The sequence below is a fragment of the Drosophila subpulchrella genome, chromosome 2L, assembly GCF_014743375.2.
Source record: "Drosophila subpulchrella strain 33 F10 #4 breed RU33 chromosome 2L, RU_Dsub_v1.1 Primary Assembly, whole genome shotgun sequence".
Classification (NCBI taxonomy): Eukaryota; Metazoa; Arthropoda; class Insecta; order Diptera; family Drosophilidae; genus Drosophila; species Drosophila subpulchrella.
In genome coordinates, this window is record NC_050610.1 from 22618110 (window position 1) to 22642613 (window position 24504).

Here is a 24504-nt window from a genome sequence, read left to right on the forward strand (position 1 = left end):
TGGCTGTTAATAAAGTGCTTTGCCGAAAAGCCAAACCAACAATAACCCATGGATGGGATGCTCTGCTCCTCTGCTCCTCTGCCGACGTGGTGTACAACGCTGCGTATGAGTGACGCTTCCACTAAGCGAAATTTGTTGTTTATAAATAATGATCTTGGCCAGGCGATCGGTTTAGTGCGCGCCCGCAGGCCAACGCAGTTGGAACGCATTGGAGATTGGAATACTCGCTCGCTCGCAAATTGTCGTCGCTTGGCCAACAGATACAAAATGGTATCTATCTAATGGGGCAGATTGTGCAATAGTTTATGATGTGAGCTCGCTAATTTTTGGGTAACCCCGCAGGAGGACGATGAGAAAATGGACATCATGCGCAAGGCATTCCAAATGTTCGACACACAAAAGACGGGCTTCATCGAGACCCTGCGGCTGAAGACGATCCTCAACAGCATGGGTCAGATGTTCGAGGAGAGCGAACTGCAGGCTCTGATCGACGACAACGATCCAGAGGACACCGGCAAGGTGAACTTCGATGGCTTCTGCAACATCGCCGCCCATTTCCTGGAGGAGGAGGACGCCGAGGCCATTCAGAAGGAGCTGAAGGAGGCCTTCCGTCTGTACGATCGCGAGGGCAATGGTTACATCACCACCTCAACGCTCAAGGAAATTCTCGCCGCCCTCGACGACAAGCTCTCCTCCAGCGATCTCGATGGAATCATCGCTGAGATCGATACTGATGGCTCCGGTACCGTGGACTTCGATGGTAAGTTAACTCAGTTATTTCCAAAAAAAGTATGGTGTTGAATAATTCCCAATTTTCACCCCCAGAATTCATGGAGATGATGGCGGGCGAGTAGTGTGCTGACAAAATCCAACAGAAAATCAAGCTTTTGTGTTTAATAATAATTTTTTATTATTTTTAAATAAATTAACTAAACGCTTTAATACAAACTTTAGTTCTTGTGGTCTGCGCGCAGTAATAATGAAACAGAAAAAAAAAACTAAAGAAAGATACATGTCCATCTAGTTTATATAGTTTACTTGTTGCTCTTACAGGCTAGTCTGTCTAACTCTAGCTTAAACAAGGTTACTCGATAAGAACGATAAGAGATAAGTTAAACGGTTACAGATAAAGATACATATATAGTATTTACAGAATCGCTTATAACGATAATATATAATATATATACTATATATATGTATGGTTAGCGGCCTATAAACATCTTTGCTATTTACACAAAACAAGAGAGCCGACACAAGTGCACTTCTCGAGATACGCATCTGCCAGTCCTATCTATCTCTGGATATAGATAAATATGTGCTACTCAAAGGGGGGAGGAAGGGAGTCGGGCTCCTGTCTTTACGCTCTGTCTTAAGGCAACTAATTCCGTGGATTTTACAAAAGGCAGCATTTACTTGCACGAAGTCTGCAAAGTTTTCACCTAAACACTAGATACAAACATAACACATTCATATATTTATGCTGTATTCTGAGGCTTAAGCCTCGGGGGTCGAAGAATAGGGGTCAATCTTAAATTGTATAGTTAAAGCATACAAAAGCTGGCACAAAAATTAAAGTATGTTACATGTAAATTTCGATTCTGATTGATTTTTGTTCTCATACTTATGTACATCAACATGAATATGTGTCATCCAAGAAAAATATACTTCCTATATTTCTCAAATAGTTAAAGCATTTTTCTAACCAAAGATTTTCCAAGGGGCCTTAGCAACTAGCTCCTCTAAACTTATGTAGTAGCGCTAAATCTAACCTCTAGCCTACAATCAGTGCGGCGATTAGAATAACCGTATAATAGGCACCTCTGAAGGATCCTCTGCTTTGCTCCGCTCAAGTACAGGCAACTTATGATTAGAAACTTACTAGGAGGTTCCCACCAAAGGGCTGGGAACCAGGCTTTCAACAGAAAAGGTTGAACAAAAACAGAAAACTAAATGCAACTTAGGTTAAACCTAAAACGATACTATGAACAGCTGCTGCCTATACAATCTTGATGGGCACATCGATCAGGCAGTCTGTTTCCAGCCGCCCTAACGTCTTCTTGACGCGCAGGGCCGTCAGCCGGACGGTGGGATTCGGGTGCCAGCACTCCAGCATGATCTTGGAGACGGTGGCCAGTACATCGTCCTCCTGCCAGCGCGTTGGTATCGGCGGGCGGAAGCCCTTCACGCACACCACAGCGTGCATGTCCTCGAAGGTGGGATCCGAGGGCACCACATCATGGTACGGCAGGGCGTAATCCTCGCAGGTGGTCGTCTTTGTGCCCGAGATGGGTGTGTAGCAGCGACGGGCCATCTCCCACAGGACCAGGCCCACTGAGTACATATCCGCCCGCTTGAACTCCTCGAACTGCTTGGGATCCAGCTGCTGGCTCAAGACCTCCGGTGCCATGTAGCGCCGTGTTCCGACACGTGGGTTCTGGGCAATGTGAATGACATCCAGTTCCGAGTTGTACTTAACCGCCAGTCCAAAGTCAGCGATGGCGCACTGACCATTCCTCTTAACCAGTATGTTCTTGCTCTTGATATCGCGATGTGCAATAGCCGGTTTGCCGGGTGTGCCAAAGATCTCGTCGTGCAGGTGGGCCAATCCAGAGGCCAAAGAGAAGGCCAGCAGTTGCAGCTTCTGGGGATTAATCACCGACATGGAAAGGTAATCGTGCAGGCTGCCCATCTCGTGGTAGTCGGTGATCAGTAGCATCTGTGTCCAGCTGCCATTGCCCTTGATGTCGGCGGCAATGAAGCCCAGGATGTTGTCGTGGCGCATCAGCACCGTCTGATAGATCTCCGTCTCCCGGAACCAGGAAGCCTCTTCGGTGGTAAAGAAGGTCTTGACGGCCACACGCTCATCGCGCCACTTGGCCAGCCAGACCTCTCCATACCGGCCCTTGCCCACCAGTCGCACCATCTGAATCTGCTTGGCAATGGTTCTCTGCACCAGAAGGGGTAATCCGGATCCCGAGCCCGAACTCTGTTCCACCAGTTGTGACAAGGGCGACAGCTGCGAATTGCACATGGAGTTGATGAGACGTGGTTGCTTGCGCAGCTTCTCGCGCCGCTTGTAGGTGAGGCACAGGCTGGCCAGGATTAGCATGAACACGGACAGGGAGACGATGATGGAGGCGAAGACGGCCAGCGTGTGCACGGACTCGCTGCTCACGGGCAAATCCGGCGCCGGGGTGGTCAGCTTGGGTGTGTAGGTGGGGTACAGGTCGCGGTTGCAGAAGTCCTCCTTGTCGCAGCACACGATGTTCTTGCCATGCAGGTGGGGTACAGCGGCCACTTTGCACTGTAACAGGAGGATTGCATTAGTTATGGGTTCTTAACTTGAGTTTAGGCAGGGAAACTCACCATGAGGAAGCCGCCGTTGTCTTCGGGGGGCATGCATCCGAAAGTGCGCTCCTCCTCGTACATTCCAGTCGTCTCATCGTACAGCTGTTGCACAGCGCTGAAGCAACTGCCTCCTGGTCTGGTCTCACAGGTTCCATTGCTCACATTGTCGGGACAGCTACCATCGCAGTAGCAGGTCAGCGAACGGGCTGCAATTATAAGAAACAGAGATTTTATAAGTATCTTTCTGGGATTAGCATTATAAATGTACAAATGTTTTTTTTATTTCTGTAATACCATGGATTTCCTCAAATTATTTTTATTAATATCCCGAATTTTACGACTCTTTCAATGTTGTTCTGCCTAATAATGTTGTTAGCCATCAGATACCAAAAATCGTAGTTGCTAAACATGTTCTTTAAAATTTATGCATTTTAAGACCTCTTAAGAATGTCCAAAACTCCTACAATTACATCCAATTACTGCTTCTAGTAGTAGATTCAAAATCTCTGGTCTTGAAAGCACTTAAAATTGATGAGTAGGCTGTTCTAATCCTTTTTAAGATGCAATCAATGGTATTTATTCTTGAGGATTGAGAATGCTAGTAAAGTGCTAAGATTGTTGTCCAATAATACTAGCTTAAGTATTGAAATTATACCTCTTAATTATAATCTTCTTAACCTTCTTAACTTTACTAAATTTCTAGACGCCTGCTAACGAGGCAATTTAGTAACTTCCTGTTTTACAATAAATATGGAACCCTGTAATATTGCTTACTTGTGGAGCAGGTACTCATATGTATCTTTCACATATCTAGCTATCATATTTCTATCTAAAATGTTATCCCTTACAATTTTTTACAAATCAATCATATGAATGGGTTATCCTGACTCTGCGATTATAAAACCCGGCAAAAAGCAAACCGCATGCAGGAACTGTAGCATGAAAATGCGTTTGAGCATGAAGAGTGGGTTGCGGCTGTCAGTGGCAAGTTGCAAGTAGCAAGTAGCAAGTAGCTGGTAACGGTAACTCGGGCAATTGATTCAGGTCGCTGGCAAATCTGCAACTAATTACAAGCTCGTTGCAAGTGGCTGCTGTTTCTGCTCGGTAGTCTGGTGGCTTGGTAGCTTGGTACCCCAGTAGCTGCCTTATCCACTTGACCAAACTGCTGGCGGAGTACATGGCGTACATGGAGCACATGAGCACACACAGCTCCACCGTTATGGAGTGGGCGTTGTGGCCATTGGGCGCTAGTTTTACGGCCATTTGCCGCCTGCGACAGCCATCGAGAAAAGCATTAAGTGCGTTTTTCCGCGGGAGACAGCCGTTAGATGAATGAGTTACGGTCGAGTGGGTGGTTTTCCCATGGATCGCTGGATCGCTGGATCGTTGGATCGCTGGATAGTCGGATTGTCGCTGGAGTAAGTGCCCCGACCTGCTCAATACTGTTTCGCATTTAATTGCATTCAGCCGCTTGCAGTTCGGTTCATTCATAAAAACGCCTTAAATGCCATATTTTTTTATGGTTCTTCGCGTGGCTGTGGCCAAAAGGTGATTTGTTTACTCCGCCAACAGTGCGAGGTATTTAGCATATTTTTAGACATTTTTATCGACCATTTATAAGTCGTAAAGCCTGGAGCACAGAACGGATGTGTGTCATTGTGCATCTGCTGGATTGTTTTGTACTCTACTCTGCACATTTGCTGACTAGCTTTCGGTGGGATTGTTTTCCGATTCTCATTATTGTTTATTGGCTCTCGCAATTCTGGGAAAACAAAACTCTCGGATTCCATTCGCTTATTTACGCTCAAACGAGCTCGTTACAAGACCCCAACCATCCATCAAAGCCACAACATTCACACGAAACGAGATCGCAGTTAAGAGCTATTAATGGTAATGCCTTAAAATGCTCTAAAAGATACAATTCGGTTGATTAACGATGCGAATTCCTAGATTTTTTTTGTTTGTTTTTGAGGGGGAACAACATATCTGAACAGGTCGCGTGTTGTCAAGGCTGTGGCAAAAAAGATACATGTGACACATGCCCAATGGAAACTGCATGCCATTCACAGCTTGCAGTTCCAATAGTTGCAGATACACAAATACTATACAAATACAAAAAAAAAAAGCGAAACCGAAACGGATGTTGCCTGCATTTGGCTGGCCACGCCTATTTGCCCCGGCGAGATAATAATTTAATTACAATTTAATAGCCAGCGACAGCTGCTGTTTTGCGCGCTGTCGCCACGCGTTTCACAGGCGGTTTTTATCGCGCCAGTTGTATCTGCCGTCGTTTGGCATGCAAAACGTGCAAAGATATATGCTCAATTGTTTCGGATTTCATTGAAAAAACTTGGTTTTTAGCTAGCCAAAATAGTTTTATAATGCTGCCAAGTTTTATTCGCAAATACCTGTTGCTCTTGTTGTTCTTGTATCTTTTTCAGGAAGGAAAATCACTGAGAAGGCAGAGAACGATGGCCACGTAGCACGGTAGCCTGTTGCGGTGCAGACAAATTATGAATTTCTTACCAGACCAGACCGAAAAATCTAAAAAAAAAAAAGAGGAGAAATCCCAAACCAAATTATGAAACGAACCGCGGACAACCAAGTGGCATCCGCCGGGTGAGAGGATGGGGGAAAGGGGCTTTGGAGGAAGACGTCGCGCTTCGAAATCAAATTGTTGCCCCTTTCGGTTAGCTGTTGCTACAGCTCGAGGGGCAAGAAGTAATGTGGCGGCTCCAAGTTGGCGCCAAGTGCACGCGCTTGCCACTCAGCAAAAGCCGAAAAGTGAGGAGGGAAAAAAAAGAATCTGAGGAAACTAAACTGATTCTGGCTGGCAGGCCCAGAACAAAGCAATCTCCAGGTTGGCCTTGTGTGTGTATGTTTGTTAGCTGGTTGCAATAAACAACCAATTTTATGTGAAACTCTTCAAACACGAAGGCGAAGTCACAGGAACAGCAGACCCTATATGGCCGGCATTCGAACGCACAAAGATGCAGCATCGTAAAATAATATTTCCAATCATAAACGATTGGCAGAAACAAAAAACGAGAACTGATTCCAATCATAATTGACATTATTTCAAACATGCCACTGGAGATATTTCTTGTTATGCTTTATGAGATGGCCTATTTGAGAAAAGGAATCAAACATAAGCGAAAATACATATCTTACTTTCGATATATAATGGTTAAATACAAAATTATTATAATCAAAAGTAAGACATTCAATTTCTTTTATAAGCCAAAATAATGAACTATCTAAGGAATACAAAATCTAGAGTTGATCTATGAGTTTTCGTTAATTAAAATACGTTATAGTTCGAAGGTTATTAAAATGTAGTCTATAATTTTGTAATTAAATATAAAAACTAAAAAACAAAATAAGACACACGTTCATAGTCTTAATATTTTTATAATCGTTGTCCATCTGAGCTACTTTTTTTATTCCGTTGTCAGTCTTAATTTTTTAAACAACACAATTGGTAATATGATAAACACATTTTAATAAAATGAAACCTTGTAAATATTTGTTTTGTATGTTATCTCATTCTAAGAAGATTTAAGTTAAAGAACTTCTGTATAAGTTTTCTTTTAAAGCATGCAAAAAATTCCAAATCGATGAGGAAGGGATGGGATGAGCTCGAGCTGAAGGCAGTGGCTTTTCCATCGGTTCTTGTGGGTGGAGCAAGCCCATCGAAAATGCAGTGGAGATATATATTTTTAGCCCGGCCAGCCAGTTGATGCCATGTTTGCGGCACGATCTCGACAGGGAGGCGGCAGGCGGCCCACGCCCACAGCCCACAGCTCACGGCTCTCGGAGATCGGAGATCGGATCATCATGGTGGTGACTATGGGACTATGGGACTATGATGATGATAAACGAACGCTTGGGTGGTGGGGCATCAGCAACACCGGGGAAAACTGCACCCATGTGATAGAGAGCGTTGGCAGCGGATATCGTTAGCTGAATCATGCCATAAAATATTCCCTACATGCCGTCGACAGTGCGTTGCAAAACTATAAAGCTATCTCAGTCGACAGACCTTTGTACAGCCAACAGAGATGATTGTTCTCTTTTTTTTGTCAGTGCCATTACTTTTTCAGCCCACTGTTTATGGCTCTCAAGCAGCTGTGCAAAGTCGAGAGTCTAATTAAAATTGCAATCCATATAAGTAATTACGGGTCAATGTTAATCTCTTTGGGGATTCGCTTTCCAAGTTGGGCATTTCGTACAGAAAAGGAAATACAATCGAAGCTCAGAGGTTTGATTGTTTCAATTAATCTTAAAAGAGCAGAGAGTTTCTGATAAACAGTCTTAAACAAGGTAAGGGGAGCTAACTTATCAAATAAGGTCGGTTAAAGTAAATTAAGTACGTTATCGAATTGGGTTAGTTGTAGATAAAGCTAATCTAATGATCACCTTCAATTAGTGATAGAACACGTTATGTTATAGAACTCAGCAAGTTTCTTGCTTAGCGCAATTAGCGAGATGAATATGCTGAATTTTAGATAAGAATATCGTATCAGTTAAGGAAATAAGTTGGAAATAATGAGTCTTATAAATTTAACTGTTGAAAATATTCATATAGTTCATTTAAATGATGTTTAACTGTGGGAAGAAAAGCAGAAAGAGCTTACGCAGTCATGTGATCGGAAAGCATACACAAATCTATCTACTACTCGTAGTACTCAAAGTTCAAAACACACACCTGATGGCTGTGCTGGAGTGAGCTCATCAATGGAATGGAATGAATTGGCTCATGCATCATCAGCTCCCTAATTCTAATTCAAACAAAGGCAGCAGTTGTTGCAAAAGCAACAAAGACAAAAAGTCTGTGACGTCTGAAGAGATACTTAGCCAGGACACGAACCTATTTTGGAGGATTACGAAAAAACTAAATTGGAATACCCTTCCTAAAAATGTTTCATTTTAATTTAATTTAATTTTTAGTCAAATTTTTAATAGTGTTTTATAAAATAAAATCGATGGAAAATATTTTAGTATAATATGGTTTCAAATTTCTTTCCTATAAAATGTTTTTAAACATGTAAATCCATTAAAATTCTTCCTGAATCCTCAAAATTGTTAGTTTAATTGTACTTTCTTTTTTATACCCTTGCAGAGGGTATATTGATTTCAGTCAGAAGTTTGCAACGCAGTGAAGGAGACGTTTCCGACCCCATAAAGTATATATATTCTTGATCAGCATGACTAGACGAGTCGATCTAGCCATGTCCGTCTGTCCGTCTGTCCGTCCGTTTCTACGCAAACTAGTCTCTCAGTTTTAAAGCTATCGGGCTGAAACTTTCCCAAAAGTCTTATATCTTTTGCAGGTAGTATATAAGTCGGAACCAGCCGGATCGGACAACTATATCTTATAGCTCCCATAGGAATAATCAAACAAAAAAATGAAAAAAAATTATATCTTTGGTGTTTTTTAGCATACAAACTCCTTAGCTTGAAAATAACAATTTTTAAATAATTTTGAATTTTGAATTAAATTTTATCGAAATCGGACGACTATATCATATAGCTGCCATAGGAACGATCGGAAAATTTGTGGAAAAATAATATGAAAAAAATTATAGCTTCGGTGTTTTTCAACATATAACCTCCAACGCTTGGAAATAACATTTTTTAGTTAGTTCTGAATTTCGAATTAAATTTTATCAAAATCGGACGACTATGTCATATAGCTGCCATAGGAACGATCGCAAAATTGGTAGGAAAATAATATGAAACAAATTATAGCTTCGGTGTTTTTTAACATATAACCTCCTACGCTTGGAAATAACATTTTTTAATTAGTTCTGAGTTTCGAATTTAATTTTATCAAAATCGGACGACTATATCATATAGCTGCCATAGGAACGATCGGAAAATTGGTAGGAAAATAATATGAAACAAATTATAGCTTCGGTGTTTTTTGACATATTATCTTATACTATTGGGAATATCATTTTTTGTGTTTTTAAATTTAATAATTATAGCTGCAAGGGTATATAAGCTTCGGCTTGCCGAAGCTAACTTCCTTTCTTGTTTTTGGGTAAATTGAAAATAGAAAGCGATGTAAATTTTGTATAACTTAGCTAAAAAATCATTTTCTAAAACATTTCTGCAAACATTTCCATTTTTAATTACACTTTTCTTTAAAATCTTTCTGATCGAAAGGGAATTTTCCAGTCACCTCTCTAATACCAAATTCCACTTGTGGCATTTGCGCTTTTCTGCACGTTTTCCGCCGCTTCAGACTGTGGGCGTCTGTTTTTATTTTCATGCCTTGTTTTCTGTGCTATATATTTTATATAATAATGCTAAGTTTTATTGTTTAACGTAGGCCGCCGCGGCATGTTGTATTCCCCGGTATTTATTATAAATATCGAGAAAAGTGGGCGGCATTTTCCATGATAATTTGTGTCGGTCCTAATGAATTGGCTGGTTGGCATTTGAATCTCCTATCTCCTGCCAAAATCGGATTTATTTATATTGGCCGGTCCCCTGAGACCATACTATACTACTCTTGTGACTTGCTGACGTCGTTGGCTTTTTATACCAACAACCATCTGATGTTTGTTTGTTTGTCTCGTTTTTGGGATCTGCTTCGGTTTACTTGGGGCTGGCTATAATTCTTTTGGGGGCAATTTAAATTTAGTTGCCGCAATTGTTTGTGAGGTTGCCAAATTTTATCAAGGCATTTGCGCATTTAAGAGTAAATGCGATACGGAACTTTCCTTTTCAGTCGAGTGAATGAATTGGCATTAGATTAGACGACATTCCCCAGCAGATATCCAGCTAGATAAAGCATTTCTGTGTAATTAACACTTGGGAACTGGTTCTGTGGGGTTAAAATAGAGGTCTACAGTGATCCCTCGCTAGCATACGCCCACTGTTAACGCACTGTTGCGTCACTGTGGCGTTGAAGTCGCCATTGTTTCGCTTTTGAGTGCGTTTCGCTTTGCATAAATGCATTTTACAAGCGTTTAATTGACTTTCAAAACGTGTCACAGCCAATACAAACATGTTTTTGCTGTTAGCCAGCTGTAAGCTGTAAGCTGTAAGTTGTAGTAAGCGGCATGAATGGCCAGCCAACTGCCTCCCGATAAATCAGCCAACCAACCAGTTATTTCCCATGCTAAGATTGCCCAGATCTCCATAGAGATCGTGGGCGTTATGGCGAACCTGCCAAGTGCCTCGGGCGGCTGGGCTCTTAATCAAAAGGCTGTCAAAATTCTTAATAAAACGCGCTGCAGTCTCTCTAAATATTTGCAAGTGTCTCTTGCGTCGCATGCGTTTTAATTAAGTGTCGCATATTTTTAATTAAATCACAAACGCCCAGGCCAGGCGGCTTCTAGGCAATAAAAAGTGTAAAAAAAAAAACTAAGCCGCGTGGGCTTTGGAGGGAATATCCAAAAGGGAGGCAAGCAAATGGGACAGTTGGCACAACAAAATGCTAAACAAAATGTCTGTCTAGTTTTTGGATTTTTTTCTTCTTATTTTTATAATGCGTGGGTAGCCGGATGCTGTGGTTGTGGATGCTGCCCCAGCTTCTGTGGGAAGAGGGGAAGTACCACTTCGACTTCACAGAGACACCTACACTCCGGGTAGCTCAATGGACCGACTTGGATCGCCCTTTTGCATAATCTGCATAAATTGTATCTCAATCGACATTAGCCTCAAATCGAATGGGCATTAGAGAGGCGCTCGTCCGGGTGGTTCTTCTATAGTGGATATACACTGTCTTATATACACACATACCATATATACCAGTTTGGTGGACATGTGATCGAGAGATCGGAGGAAACTGCTTGAAATGCAAAGCATAGAGTGCTGCATAAATTAGCCGGGGTTTCGAGAGAGAAGATAACAACGACAGCAGTTAAGAAAACAAAAGCTTAGGCAAACTTACAAAGCTACTGCTTTAGCTCTAGAATTTAGACCATGAAAGAGATCGATGTCAGTATCGATGTTTTCGATAAACATCAATGTTTTCAATTTCGAGAGTAAATTAGCGTAGAATTAGCTCGCCAGTATCTTACAAAGCTACTGCTTAAGCTCTAGAATTTAGACCATGAAAAAGATCGATGTCAGTATCGATGTTTTCGATATTTGCAAACATCGATGTTTTCGATAAACATCAATGTTTTCAATTTCGAGAGTAAATTGGCTTAGAATTAGCTCGCCAGTATCTTAAATCTATCAGATTGCCCAAACTAGCTGGTTAACCATTAGCCATTACTTTAATCTACCCAGCATCAGCATTATTACCAGCTATTTACCCACTGTGAAATCAATAACCAACAGTAGCCCACATGAATTTTAAATTTAAAATTCTTAGCCTGCGGGTTTTAGCTTCCTTTCAATGGCTACTGTGATTATTGCTGATGATGTTGCAACATTGGCAATGAAGTCATCATTATCTATCTATATATTCGCCTGGGGTCTTCTATTGTGGCGATCATGTGGGCAATAAATAAAATATTCGAGTACACAAAGAAAATGATTGCCCGCCTGCTTTTTGGTCAAACGATTGCTAAATAAATCAAGCATACGCCCCTTAAATCAATAGCAATTAATTGTTTTCTTCCCATTTCGTTTTGCATACGCCCTCCAATGAACAATGACTTATAGATTGCCAATGCCCCATGCCCACACAGCAGTTTTGTATGGATATTAGCATACAATCAGTTGCAAAAATCTTTAAGATACCCACTTATTCGAAGAAAGTTTAAGAGCCTTAATTAGGCATTCATTGTTTGCAAGAGAAAATGTATTTTTAAATATAACACCGTATCAAGTGTGCTAAGACTAGCACAATAAAGTTTTCAAATAAATAAATCCAATCAACTAAATTAACTTGTTTTTGCGGATTTGTCATGCGGAATGCGATTCAAGCTTTGAGTTTTAGCAAATTCCAAGAAATCAAATTACTATCATTCAAATCAGTTTCTTTAGAAATAGGAATTTATGCCAAGGTGTGAGCAGCCTGGTCAACAATTTATGTTCTCCAAATCCTTGTGGGAATTGTATCCCAATCCCAAGTTCTCTGAACAATCCCAAAAATGGGATACACAGGCAGAAAAAATGAATTAATCATCGGCTAGAAAGAAAGAGGCTGTGGCCCAAAGTTGAAGTCAAAACAAAATCGTTTGTTTTCCTAATAAAAAAGAATGATGGCGAAGGTAAACGGGTTTTATGGCGGGTTTGTTGCCAAGCCTTTGTGGTTGTTGCCGTTTGCACACTCCACGCTTGGGCATGACAACTTTTAAAACGATTTTTCCTTATAAACGGCTATAATTAATGCTCGGCGTTGCCTATTTATATTTATTTTTGGTGTGTGTTTCTATTTGGTATTTGTCTTTTAGAGTCGCGTGGAAATTGTGAATGAAACGCTAACCGAATAGTTAAACAAATCTGGAAGTCGAAAACCTCAATCCCAGTGAGCAGATGGTCGATGCTAATGGTCAGATTTACGTCTGACACAATTTGGCTTATGGACTGTACTCTCCCCCAATCCGACCTCTCTTTCACTCGGGCAATTAAAAACAATTGCAGCATTCATCTGTATGTACATCTGCGATTGTGCATAATTTTCCTATATTTTTTCTCCGCCATTTTCCCTCTGCATACGGCAGCCGAATCAACACAATCAGCTTTAATTAGAGAGCCCGGCGGGCAGACCGCGCTGATTTGGCTTAATGATTTTTAATTGCAGGCGCAAATTATTAAAAAATAAAAATTCAAAAAAATACTGGCAAAAAGTACATGTGCACACAGAAATATGAAAAATTACAGCAGCTGGCAAATGGCTATATGGCAATTGGTGGACCACCCAGGCAAAGGCGTTTTAAAACGCGCGGAAAACGCCAGCGACTTCAGCGGAAATATCGAATGAGTAATTCATTAATTAGAATTTTCATTAAAATAATTGGAAGCGGTCTAGATGCTAAATCAATATTCCTAAATTCTCTGAATTTATATTTTCTTAGGTCTTCTACATTACCAACTGATGGACTTTCAATCGTTACCCATCACATATTCATTCATAACACTCGAGATTGATTCCTTTACTGTTGACTTTGAACTTACCTGAAACGAAAAGAAGCGGAAAAACAAATTAGCAATTGATTAAAATCAGTGAATTGACTAAATTAAAATCACAAATAAAACCATCAACTGTCCACATAAAAATATCTTATCGGCCAGCGACTTTAATGGCGGACATTGCATTACCAATCGAAAGGAAAAAAAAATATAAGACTCAATTTGCATAATTCAGCGGCAGCAGCAGCTGCTGATACAATTTTTATTGCGATTTTATCAAGAAATCGAAATGAGCAAACAGAATCGGGGGATCAACGACATTAATATTGATATTGAGGCGATGATTGGCAATCATCATTCGCAGATCGCCGAAAGATCGAAATCGGAATTGGATTCGAATGCTAATCGGGAGGAGGAGGCGTTAGCCAAAAGTCACTCATGCTGAGATCCGATCAGATGATCTGTTGATCAGTGGATTCGCTCCACAGTAGCGAATTGGAGGAGCTCGTTGCCATGGCTGGGTCAAAATTAAAATAAAAACAACAGAGCGGCTAATTAGTCGTCGTCGTAGTCTTGGCTGTTTCGCTCTTTTTGTTTCTAAATCGAAATTTATGCGCCTGCCAGACGAAATACCAAATGCTATTTGGCTAGAAATAAACATGTACGCAGACATTGTGTATATATAGTATAGGTATATATAATGGCCATAGCTTGGCGGCATGAAAATAAAGTCAAGCTGTCTGCGCATTTGTCGTCTGCGATTTGTTGGCAACATTTTGCGCGGGACTCCTTCTCAGAAGAGATTTATAATTGCGAAGGAAACTCAGGCTACAGTTATAGTTTGAGTCATACACTTGGCTGGGATTCTTTTTACAGGACTTGAGTAGAAGCGATTAAAACCTTAAAAACCCTCTTTTCAAAACTTGATCAAAAGTGGATGGCTTTCAAAAAGAGATTAAGATTAGGCTAAGGAGCAAAGGAGGCCCCATGGATGTCCTGAAAATATCACTAATGAATCATTAAATGGCGCCCAAACAGGGGCCTTTATTTAAAACTTGATAAAAAGTGGGTGGACAGTCTAATTGACTTTCAAAAAGAGATTAATAATTGGCTAAATAGCAAAGGAAGCCCCACGGATGTCCTGAAAATATCACTAATGAATCATTAAGTGGCGCCCAAACAGTGGCTCTTTATACAAAACTTGATCAAAAGTGGGTGGACTGTCGAGATCCTCTTTAAAAAAGAGATTTACAACTAGTAGAAGACCAAGGAAGCCACTACGGATGTCCAGCAGCGATCACTGATGAATCACCGAATGGCGCCCAAACAGGGACTTTGCATACGAGATTTATACGCATGTGGGTGGGCCAGCAACCAACAACCAATGCAAGTCGCGTCAAAATGTCAATTCGATTTATGGCCACAGCCCGCTTCGCATACAAAAACGGCCAGCAATTCCAAATCGATTCACCAGCAACATGTTGCTGCTGCAGTAGCAATTGCTTCGGTAGCAGCAGCAGCAACATGTTGCTCCTCGCCGCCTCCTCTGTTGGCCCAGACTTTTTGACTGCTGGCCATTATTGTTACGCTTTTTTGGTCACCTGATGATGAATCAAACATTGGCGATCGGCCACTCGCTGCCTTTTAAGGCTGCCCCGGCGACAGCATGACGTGTGCAGGCTTTTAATAGACGGGAAAGCATATATAAATCTCAGCCAGCAGACTAACAGACACCGAAAATATGCAAATTTTTGTATAGACAAAAAAAAACACGAATATATATACCAATAATATTATTTTATATGATATGCACATGCGGCCAAATGAGCAATACGTGCCAATGTGCGTTGTCATTGGCTCTCGATCCGCGATTCGCCATTCTCATTGTGCGACTAACAACAGTTGTTGCCGTTGTGTTTGCAGTCTAATAAACATGCCGCCGTGCTGTCTGTGCGACACATTTACCTACCAACAACACAAAGTTGGTGGGACGGTCCAATAAAAGTTATGAAATTTCGGTCAAGAAAGCATATAGAATATCTCTAGCAATTAGCAGCACTGAATGGTTGACAAACTTAGCAGGGAACTGTTAATTCTTACAGGATTAGAGAGATGTTTTTAAGAAAAATGTGGCACAATGACCTTGTGAGGCAGCTGGAATCGTAAATTTAAGAGGCTGGGAAAGAACAGATATCATGTTAATCCTGCATAAGTCAAACAGCTACAGCAAACTCATAAAAATAACGGGGACTCATATAGCTGGATGTACTGCTTACAGCAGAGGCTAAACAAATAGTTGTTGAAGTAAACCATTATAAAGAAAAGAAAAAAAGAAATTTATGGCTAGCATCATCATTCTGCATCTATCTTTGTTTTATTTAAAGTTTTGTTTTCAGAACTTATCTTCAAATATAACCCAACCCAACTGGGAAGATAATTTTGACTGCCACTGTGGTTCTGTACACACATGTAAATCATCATAAAGCTGGGCCCCCTTCTCAGACCCGAGATAATCGTTTCAAGCATTTAACGCATTTGTATGGAGCTCAGAAAAAAAAAACAACCCGAGAATGGAATAAAATCCACTCAAATTTCACTTCATTTATCACGAAATCCATCATCAGCCGACGGCCAGCAGCAGTTAGCCAAGGAGTATGGAAAGTTTGAACGGAGTGAGGGAACCAAGTTACTTGCATTTATTTGATTTTGATTAATCGTCAACGAAATTAAGCGGAATTCGTGGATGAGGATGAGGCTGCTCAGCTCGTACTTGCAGTGGCTTGCTAATGGAGTTCAGTTTTTGGGCCGGCAGGAAACTGCATTTACATACAGCACACGAAAGGCATATGTGTATCTCTCAAATACATATCATTTCACTTGCCCAGGGCCCCACAGCGAAAATTCCATGCCAATGTTTTGACAAACAGCAGCAGCTGCCGCCTACTCAGCATTCAGCATATCCGCATCTTCCCGCTGCAGAATGCAAAAGAGGAGCGGAGTGTATAACTCGGATGGATGGATGGCTGGTTGGGATGGTTGGGGAACCCAGAGACCTGAGGACGGACGCCTTGCCTCGCCTCGATCGTCATTTTCACGCGCCCTGTGAGAGGCACACATGTGTGCTCCACACGCTGGCGACAGATCGCATCGGCTGATCCGCCCTGGATGGCAAAACAGGATATGCGGACGCTGCACTCGAACCGCAGCGGAGCAGCTAAACAAACATATCTCACTTGGAAGATGATATTTGATTAAGAATTAATGTATTAATCTATAGTTAATCGGGGAGTGACAGGATGTGCTGCTGGCTAACAGTTCTCTCACTTTTGAAAATAACTAACATATTACAAGGATTAAATCTTATCTTTTCATATATCATACAGCATTATAGAACTAGGAATTAATGTAACACCTCCATCTAGCTTAAGACCTAATAGATATGACTAGAAACCAGAGAATAAATTAATAAATAAAGAAATAACAAATGCAATCCTAGGAGTTTTAAAAACTTATGATTGACGAAACTTTATAAATTTCAGACTTCAAAAAGGTTCCAAAAACGTAAGTCTTATTCAAGTTCCTTATAAAAATTCGTTAGATTAAGGTTCTTAAGAAAATATCTCTCTCTCGAATAATAAAAAACCCCTATTGGTTTCAGCGGAAACCAGCAAAACTTTTAATTATGAAAGTCTATCATTCCATCTGAACTATTTGTGTAATGATATATTATTTAAGCTTCTAAGATTTCTCTTCTTTTCAACGCCATACAAACTATCATTCCGTTATGCAATTTTCTCAGAACGAATCTGAAATGCACGCTTCACACTTCAAAGGTAATTCTCTCAATAAAGGAAGTACAGCCACCATATCATATGCCATTGTACTCTAACGTTTAGCTGTGCCCAAGTAAATCAGGTTTTATATGCGATTCCGAGAATAATTCGTTAATCTTTCATCTGATAAGCGCATCTCAATGAGCAGCAACATTTCGTTATTGTATTGTAATTATTGTATTCAAATTGAAGATCATGATTCGCTGGCTGTGCAAGTCAATGCCAGAGTAATCGCCGATTCAAAACGAATCCACGTAGATGATGAGATATGGCCAGTCGAGGTACTACGGTTAGTGTGTCGCCCTGTTCCGTCTGAAGACGCGACTGATGTCTAGTCAGGGTTTTTCTGCTGATCGGTCAGAACGCATCGCTCGGAAGGCCCGACAAATCAATGACCCCCTTCTTCTTTGCGTGTGCATGCGGCCGAGGAAAATCGACAGGTTGGCATTTAAACGTGAATTAAAAATACAATTTCGCTGAGGAAATGTGCGAGTGAAAAGTGCTAGCCACAGCAGAAAATATAAATTAAATATATGTTCGACACAGGGCTACAGTTATGCTTTTGCTTCTAGCATATATTTCTTTGAAAACCTTTTAATAATGCGCTGAGGCGGCCAAAAACGCTAGGAAAACGCATCCGAAATGCAGCCACACGCTCGTCGTAAAATGAAACGTGCGCTTATGTATTCGATGGCTATGCTATTTATTTTGTTTTTGTGTATTATTATTATTATAACTATTTTTGTTTGTTTACGCGAACGGGCGGCAGACGACAAAATTGATAAGATTAGCTAGAAAAACTCGGGAACTACCAAACCTAGACGACCCTAAACAGCGGCCTGTCGAACGGTCGGTCATATACCTGGGAATTAGTATTTACTGCCCCCCAAAACCCATACTTCCACGGTCTCTTATCAGAATACGTCGTCGTCTGTCCCTATCAGTTGAAAAGCACAATTTGTTGGCTAGGTGATTCCACGAAACATTTCGAGTACTTCGATTCCATCGCAATACCATCGCTATATGGAATCATGACAGGTCTGCACTTGGCATATGATGATGGAAATGGAAATGGAACTGGGTCTCCGCTGTCCATCGAAGCTTACCATTTCAATCAAATGCCGACTGGCTGTGAAAGGTTTTTCGGGGAAAACTACTCGATGGCAAGATTTTCATTTCGGGGCCGTGGGTGTGCCTTTTCGACTCTTTGTCTTTGCCTTTCGAACGACAACAATGCCCACATCAAAAGGTGTTTTTCGTATTTGTTGCGCTTTCGAGGGTTTTTATCTGGTTGTGTCTGTTGTTTTTCATTTGTTGCGATTTGTCATGGGCGCAACCGAGTGACCAAGGGGACGGTAGCCACCCGTGGCGAATTTATTATTAAGAGACCCAGTCTGAGTATGCGACTGCACAAAGCAAATCAAATACATAAGCAGGGGGATCTGCACCTGGACGGATGCCCAGACGATTGGCAGGCGTTTATAAGCCCCAGCGAAATTAGAAACAAACAAAATACAGTGGTCACTGGCTAAGAATTAATTGTAAATTAATATATTGAAAAAAAAGAACAATAATTCCACTTTTTAAAAGAGTATTTTAATAGCTCTGTTTAAACGAAATTCGAAACAAAATACAGTGATCATTGGCTAAGAATTATTTGATATACATAATTATTAAAAAGTATTATAACTATAAACCAAAATAGAACAGTGGTAGTGGTTCCAATTCTTAAAAGTTATTTTATTAGCTCATCAGACTTGATATTTATTTTTATGTCATTGCGATAATCCATAATCCCATAAATGCATAGCACTCAAATAAATATAAAACGCTCATGGTCATCTAAAAGTAATAAGTACAGCTTGATTGCTTTGCTTAGTATTTACCAATTGCAATGGTAATCTGGATTAACAAGTTTTGAAAAGTCATATAAAATATTATATGTGGGTTTTTATTAAATATGTGATAATTTATTATTATTTTATTAAACTGCCTGTCATAAATTCTGGCCAAATCTAAACTTAGAATCCTAACACCACTGTATTTGAATATTATCAGGGTGAATAGAAGATCAAACAATGTGTTGCTCTAAGAGGATGAAAGGGGATTAAATCAGTGTGTATCTACCACGAGCGGTCGTAAAATTCATTTGGCTGTCTAAGCCCAAATCAAATGCTCAGATGCATATCAAAATAATCTAGGCAAATGAAATGAAATGACAACAAAGTTGGGCACGGAAAAAGGCATAAAATATGTGCGTACAACACCCCAGAAAGGAGATGGAGAAAGGGGAACCCATAAAATTGACAGCTGATCTTTTTCTCTCCCTTTTTTTTTCCATGTTTTTGGGTATCCACTCTTCAAACAAGGGGTGCCCGGACTGTGGTTCTCTGTATTCCCTACGTATTATTTGTTCGTTTTCCAATCTTTTTGGCTCGGTTCTACCTGCTCAGGGTCATAAAAAATTAAGAAAAACATGCACAACTCCAGAGAGAAGCGAAGAAACGTCGCATATTTTAAGCCGATGGAATCTCCTTGGGCTGGTCAGGAGTCTTGAGATCCCGATCCCAGACACACTTGGCATAGAACCAGAGTCCCGAACAACAAAACGCAATTAGAAAACGAATTTCAATTGAAATCGGGTGGGGGGATGGTCGAAGCGGAGGGTAACCAACAGGATATGCCCAGAGATTTGTAATATGAGCGCAGCATACTTATGAGACCATGATCATGCCGATGATAATGGCACTACTATGATGATGGCCATGTCCGCCGATCCACTGGCCGATAAGCGACAAGTCTGAGTCGCAGTGAAAGCTTCGGGGAAAATCTCCCAGAGAATCGCAACTAAAACTATAAATGGCCAAAAGCCAATTCCCAAGATAAATGGTAATAAAGGAAACCAATCGAATGGTAAATACTCCTTTTTTACGATGCAATAATTAAATTAATACTACTTTTATTGAGTTGAATTGGTGAGCTCACTTGTTTTATTTTAAACTAAGACTGTAGTTGGTTTTACAGTCCCGAGGATCATGATAAGGCAAAAACCTGGTTTGTATTTATTTAATAGTATCTGCCAAAATCCCTTTTCATATGGGTTTTTTATAGCTCCCTATAGTAGTATAGGTCTTACAAAAATAAACATCCAAGTTGTAAATTAAATTAAAACTTTAAAAACTATTATTTATGATGTTTTTGCTATCATTACCATATCTATAAATACTTTTTAGACAAAAACAAACTAACACGTACATTTTTATCAGCTTGGTATTTTTATCTTTATCACAAAAGCTCTTATCTTTGTCATACTAACATGATGTGATAATAAACATTTTAAAATTGAGTAGTCGGTATCAAAAATTATATTGTTTTGGACTTTTTCCTCTATATAGGGAGATTAGGGTCTTACAAAAATGAACTGTCATTTTCGTATTTTTAGTAGAATTCGCAAGCATGATATAGACTTTTGTTTGGCAATTCTTTAAATATAATGTTACTGAAAAAGTCTTTAGTAGACTATAATGATATGATCATATATATTTTAAGGAGAGTTCCTGTATAAGAGGTAGAGAGAGATACCAATTGAATTTTCCCCCAACCAATATACCCCAATAGAAACGCGGACAATTGTTTTTCCCCTGGTTTCAAGGTGCACGAGAGAAAAAAGCAAAGAAATGTTATATTAATATTTACCATGAGCCTTCTTCTTTCTGGATTTCGGCGCCATGTCTGATGGCTACAACAACAGCAACAGCAACAACAACGACGTGGGCCAGAGGCGCAGCAGCAGCAACAACAACAATGCTGATGATTTTTATACGGCGGCGGCTGCAATGCAACTTAGTCGTTCTTGGGCTGTTTTTGTTGGCCTTCCTCCTCTCTATATAGAGACGGGGATCGGTATCGGGATCCCGGGTGTTTTGGGGCCAGTTTCCACCTCAACTTCCCTCTTTTCCGGGGCTGTGCAGCAAAACAATAAACGCGAGGCAGGCAACAAAAGCAAAACAAAAGCACCAGGAGAACTGGATTCGTTGTATCTCGCGCTCGCTGTCTTTGGCTGGGTTTTCTGGAGTCGGTGTCGGGGTCTTCGAAGACTTGGGTTTGTTTATAGGCAGGCAGGCGGCGGTCAAGCCGGCGACACCATGGAGCCCGCGTAGAAGAAGCAGAGAGGCGAAATTATGGGTTTCGCCAAAAACAAAAAAGAAAAGAAAAACTCGATCCTGCTCCTTTTGCCTGTTGTCTTCTCTTTTCCGTTTTAGCTTTAGCTTGGTGTGAGCGCGTGATCACGTTGATTATAATTATATACGAAAGGTGGCAATACAAATCAGGTGAAACTCAATCCCCAGTTAAGGCATATCCTGTGTTTAGTCGTTTTTATTTATGTTTACACTGTTTGGTTTGTTGGCACTGTCACTTGTTTAATTCATAGGTATAAGAGGGCTTTTATATATTTAAATCTTTTAATATTTATAGAGCCTTTTAAGCACTTTTATGTTTGGTTTTTAGTTAACAAAATATCTGTATAGCCACAGGGTTTTTAATTTCTTTTAAAAACTCAAAAAGATTTGTTTTTCCTAGAGACACGAAAAGAAATTCGACGAATTCTGGGATTGTATCTCAAAATATGGTTTGTTTTAACAATCCGGTGGATACGTCACGACTCGCGGAGAACGTATCGACGAATGTGCAACAGTTGAAAACGCCGCTGCTAGTAGACCCGAAAAAGAGAGGGGAGAGAGTGGGCTGCTCTCGCGGAGAGAGTAAAAACGCGTGAGTGTGCGGCTACGAGGCGTTTAAAAACGCTTGGTCCCCTCATTTTCAAGCGTTTAAAAACGCGCGAGAGCCAAAGATACTTTTTGTATTCTCTCCGCTCTCTCTTTCCCTTAACATTTGTTCTTGTTTTTGTTCTCACTTGAATTTCAAGTTTTTTTTCATCTAAAGGTGTGTGCGTGTGTATCTTGATCTTTGAGTTAGCATCGTTGTTGTTGTTGTTCGTGCTCGTATTTCTTTAGCTGCTTATTATAACTGACATATCTAGATGGGGAGTACATATAGGGGGAAATATCGGGAGAATCGGAATCGCCTGCATAATTGCAGGGCCCTTTTGCATGCATGCATACATATGAGCTCGGAAATAATAACAGTTTTGGTCGAATTTGTTAGCGGGCAAACGTGTGATTAACAGCAACACCATTGCCAACTAATAGCACACCGCCTCCTGTTCTCCCGAGCGCATCCATTAGATACATCCACGAGATACAAAGATACCAATTGCATCGCCGCAATATCAGTTTTCCAGCCTCTGCGGACTCATTAGCCACACAGTAGTCCGCGGCTAATTATGGCCTAGACTCTGAGGTTTCCATTCTTCTACCTGTAAAAATCAGCAGCGCTTAGCACTTCGGCTTTCTTCAGGTAACTCCTGGCATTAAAAATGCATTTGAACCACCAGACGACCTCTGTGATCCGTGCATAACTTGCTCATTTATGGAACGCGATAACACCCGGCAGAATCAATGCCCCCGAACTTTAGCATCCACCTCTGTCTGTTTCCAAGCTTAACCATTTTTAAAAACTTGTCACTTAAAAAAACCTGATAATTTTAGCGAAAATATTCACGATGATTGTATTTTTCAGTATTTGTATTTACCATACCAGGCTTTCTTTATAAAAAATCAATTTCATATCAGTATCTTTTATTTCTTTTAAAAATGTATTATCAATATTTTGTGAGTTTTAAAATAAGTTCCTCGATTGTAAGATCTCTTTCTCGCTTTTACATAAATTTATTATCTGTAAATTAAAATTTCTCTTCGTGCATTTCCACTCGAAACCCAGTGGTGATCTTTCGTTTATTATCACGCCCGCGGCCATAATTCATTTCGATCTGGTTCGGGGTCTGCTCTGCTTTTGTCTAGTCAAAATCTCTGGATGATGCCCCCAGCTCCAGCTCCATCTACAGCTCCCTAAATGCCCGGATTGCGGATGAGGCTGGGCTGCTGCTGCTGCCTCCGAGGTGTGATTTCTCAAGTGTAGGAGTCATGCGGTGCACAGCCAGACGCTGAGAGGCTGCTCCAGAGACAGAGAATCGGTGGAAGGGAGATGGGGCACATATAAGGAGGAAAAGAGAAGGAGACTTCCAAAGGGACTGGATCCAAATGGCCAGAGGGCAACTGTTCGTGTACCCCTTTCAAGAGGAGCCAAGAAATCAAGTTGGATCTGGGGATGCCATCAATTGAGTTTAATGGGTAGCAGCATACCATTTATATTTAATTCGTCAGAGGAATTAACAGAGTTTAATATATCTTTTTATAGACTTATATTTTGGGTAAAATACGTATCAAGATAATTGTTGTCTAATATAAATAAACGCTATATTGCTTTATTTTCTGCTTAAGAGATAAGATTTGGAAAAATAAAAATCTAAGTATAAGCACACATCAGCTACAAAGTAAATAAGCATTGTTTCCAGAAATTTTAGAACCAAAAAACATTTTATGGATCCCAAGAACTTGAGTAAATGATTCTTAAAGAAGCAGGTTCCTCCGAATTAAAGCAAAACCACTTGATAACCTCCCAGGAATTTCCGATTTTCGTGAAAAAATATGTAGTAAATAATAACGAATGATTATATTTTTATACATTAAATACATTGCTTAATATTATTGCAATTTTCAGGCTTACTGTACAACTTGCTGATTCTTAAATTCCACAAAGCTACGCCTACTTTAAAATCATTATCTTTTCACTGGTCCGCCACGCTTGAGAAATTGACAGTTTGAAGTAAAGTGGAATGTGCAGAGTCCATGACTTTGTGGATCGCAATTGATTAGAGTCAGAATTCCAAAAGTTTCTCTAGCGCAAAATATCTGAGCGATCCGTGTTAATTTGCGCAATAGGGAACGCGAGGATTTGCTGCATTGCCCAATTAGCACCTGTGCTAAAAAGCCTTTGGTCGAGACTTGGATTTGTTCGTTCCATTAGCACTGCACTGTACTCTATAATTTGTTTGCCCTAACGTTTGAGTGGAAAATGCGGGGGCTAAAGGTTGATTCTGGCCCATACATACATATTTATTTTGGACTCTATACAATGGAAAAGCCATGTTGGATTTTTGAGTATTTCGTGTGAAAAAGTGGAGGTGGACGGGGAAACACTATTCGATCTATACAATAAACACAAAACGGGGCCCGACACTCCCAGGGAAAAGGCCAGACAAACTGGCGGGCCGAATGTATCTGTATCTGTAACGAATCTGACTGTATCTTTGGGATTATTG

The 24504-nt window shown here is 40.5% G+C and overlaps 2 protein-coding genes across 3 annotated transcripts in view; one reads left to right on the top strand and one right to left on the bottom strand.

The window, feature by feature from the left end:
• Positions 1–113: 113 nt before the first annotated feature.
• Positions 114–948, top strand: LOC119546039 (troponin C). The gene is made up of 3 exons (XM_037852060.1): positions 114–270; positions 343–760; positions 826–948. Exons 1-3 carry the CDS (start codon positions 268–270, stop codon positions 852–854), a joined length of 450 nt encoding a protein of 149 aa, XP_037707988.1. The 5' UTR covers positions 114–267; the 3' UTR covers positions 855–948.
• The window catches only part of LOC119546030 (bone morphogenetic protein receptor type-1B), a 64151-nt gene continuing 40532 nt past the window's right edge, over positions 886–24504 (bottom strand). The window contains exons 1-3 of one of the 2 annotated variants that reach the window (XM_037852048.1): positions 20919–21896; positions 3367–3554; positions 886–3304 (exon numbers count right to left, since the gene is read on the bottom strand). In XM_037852048.1, coding sequence (XP_037707976.1) covers positions 1997–3304; positions 3367–3554; positions 20919–20952 — 1530 coding nt within the window. In that variant the 5' untranslated portion in view covers positions 20953–21896 and the 3' untranslated portion in view covers positions 886–1996. Of the gene's footprint in view, positions 3305–3366; positions 3555–20918; positions 21897–24504 lie in introns of those variants that run through there. The other variant, XM_037852047.1, reaches the window with a different exon arrangement.

Bases quoted from the DNA above. Each gene is read 5' to 3' on its own strand.
- LOC119546039 (XM_037852060.1), top strand. The intron at 761-825 runs GTAAGTTAACTC...TTTCACCCCCAG, and splicing joins CGGTACCGTGGACTTCGATG to AATTCATGGAGATGATGGCG.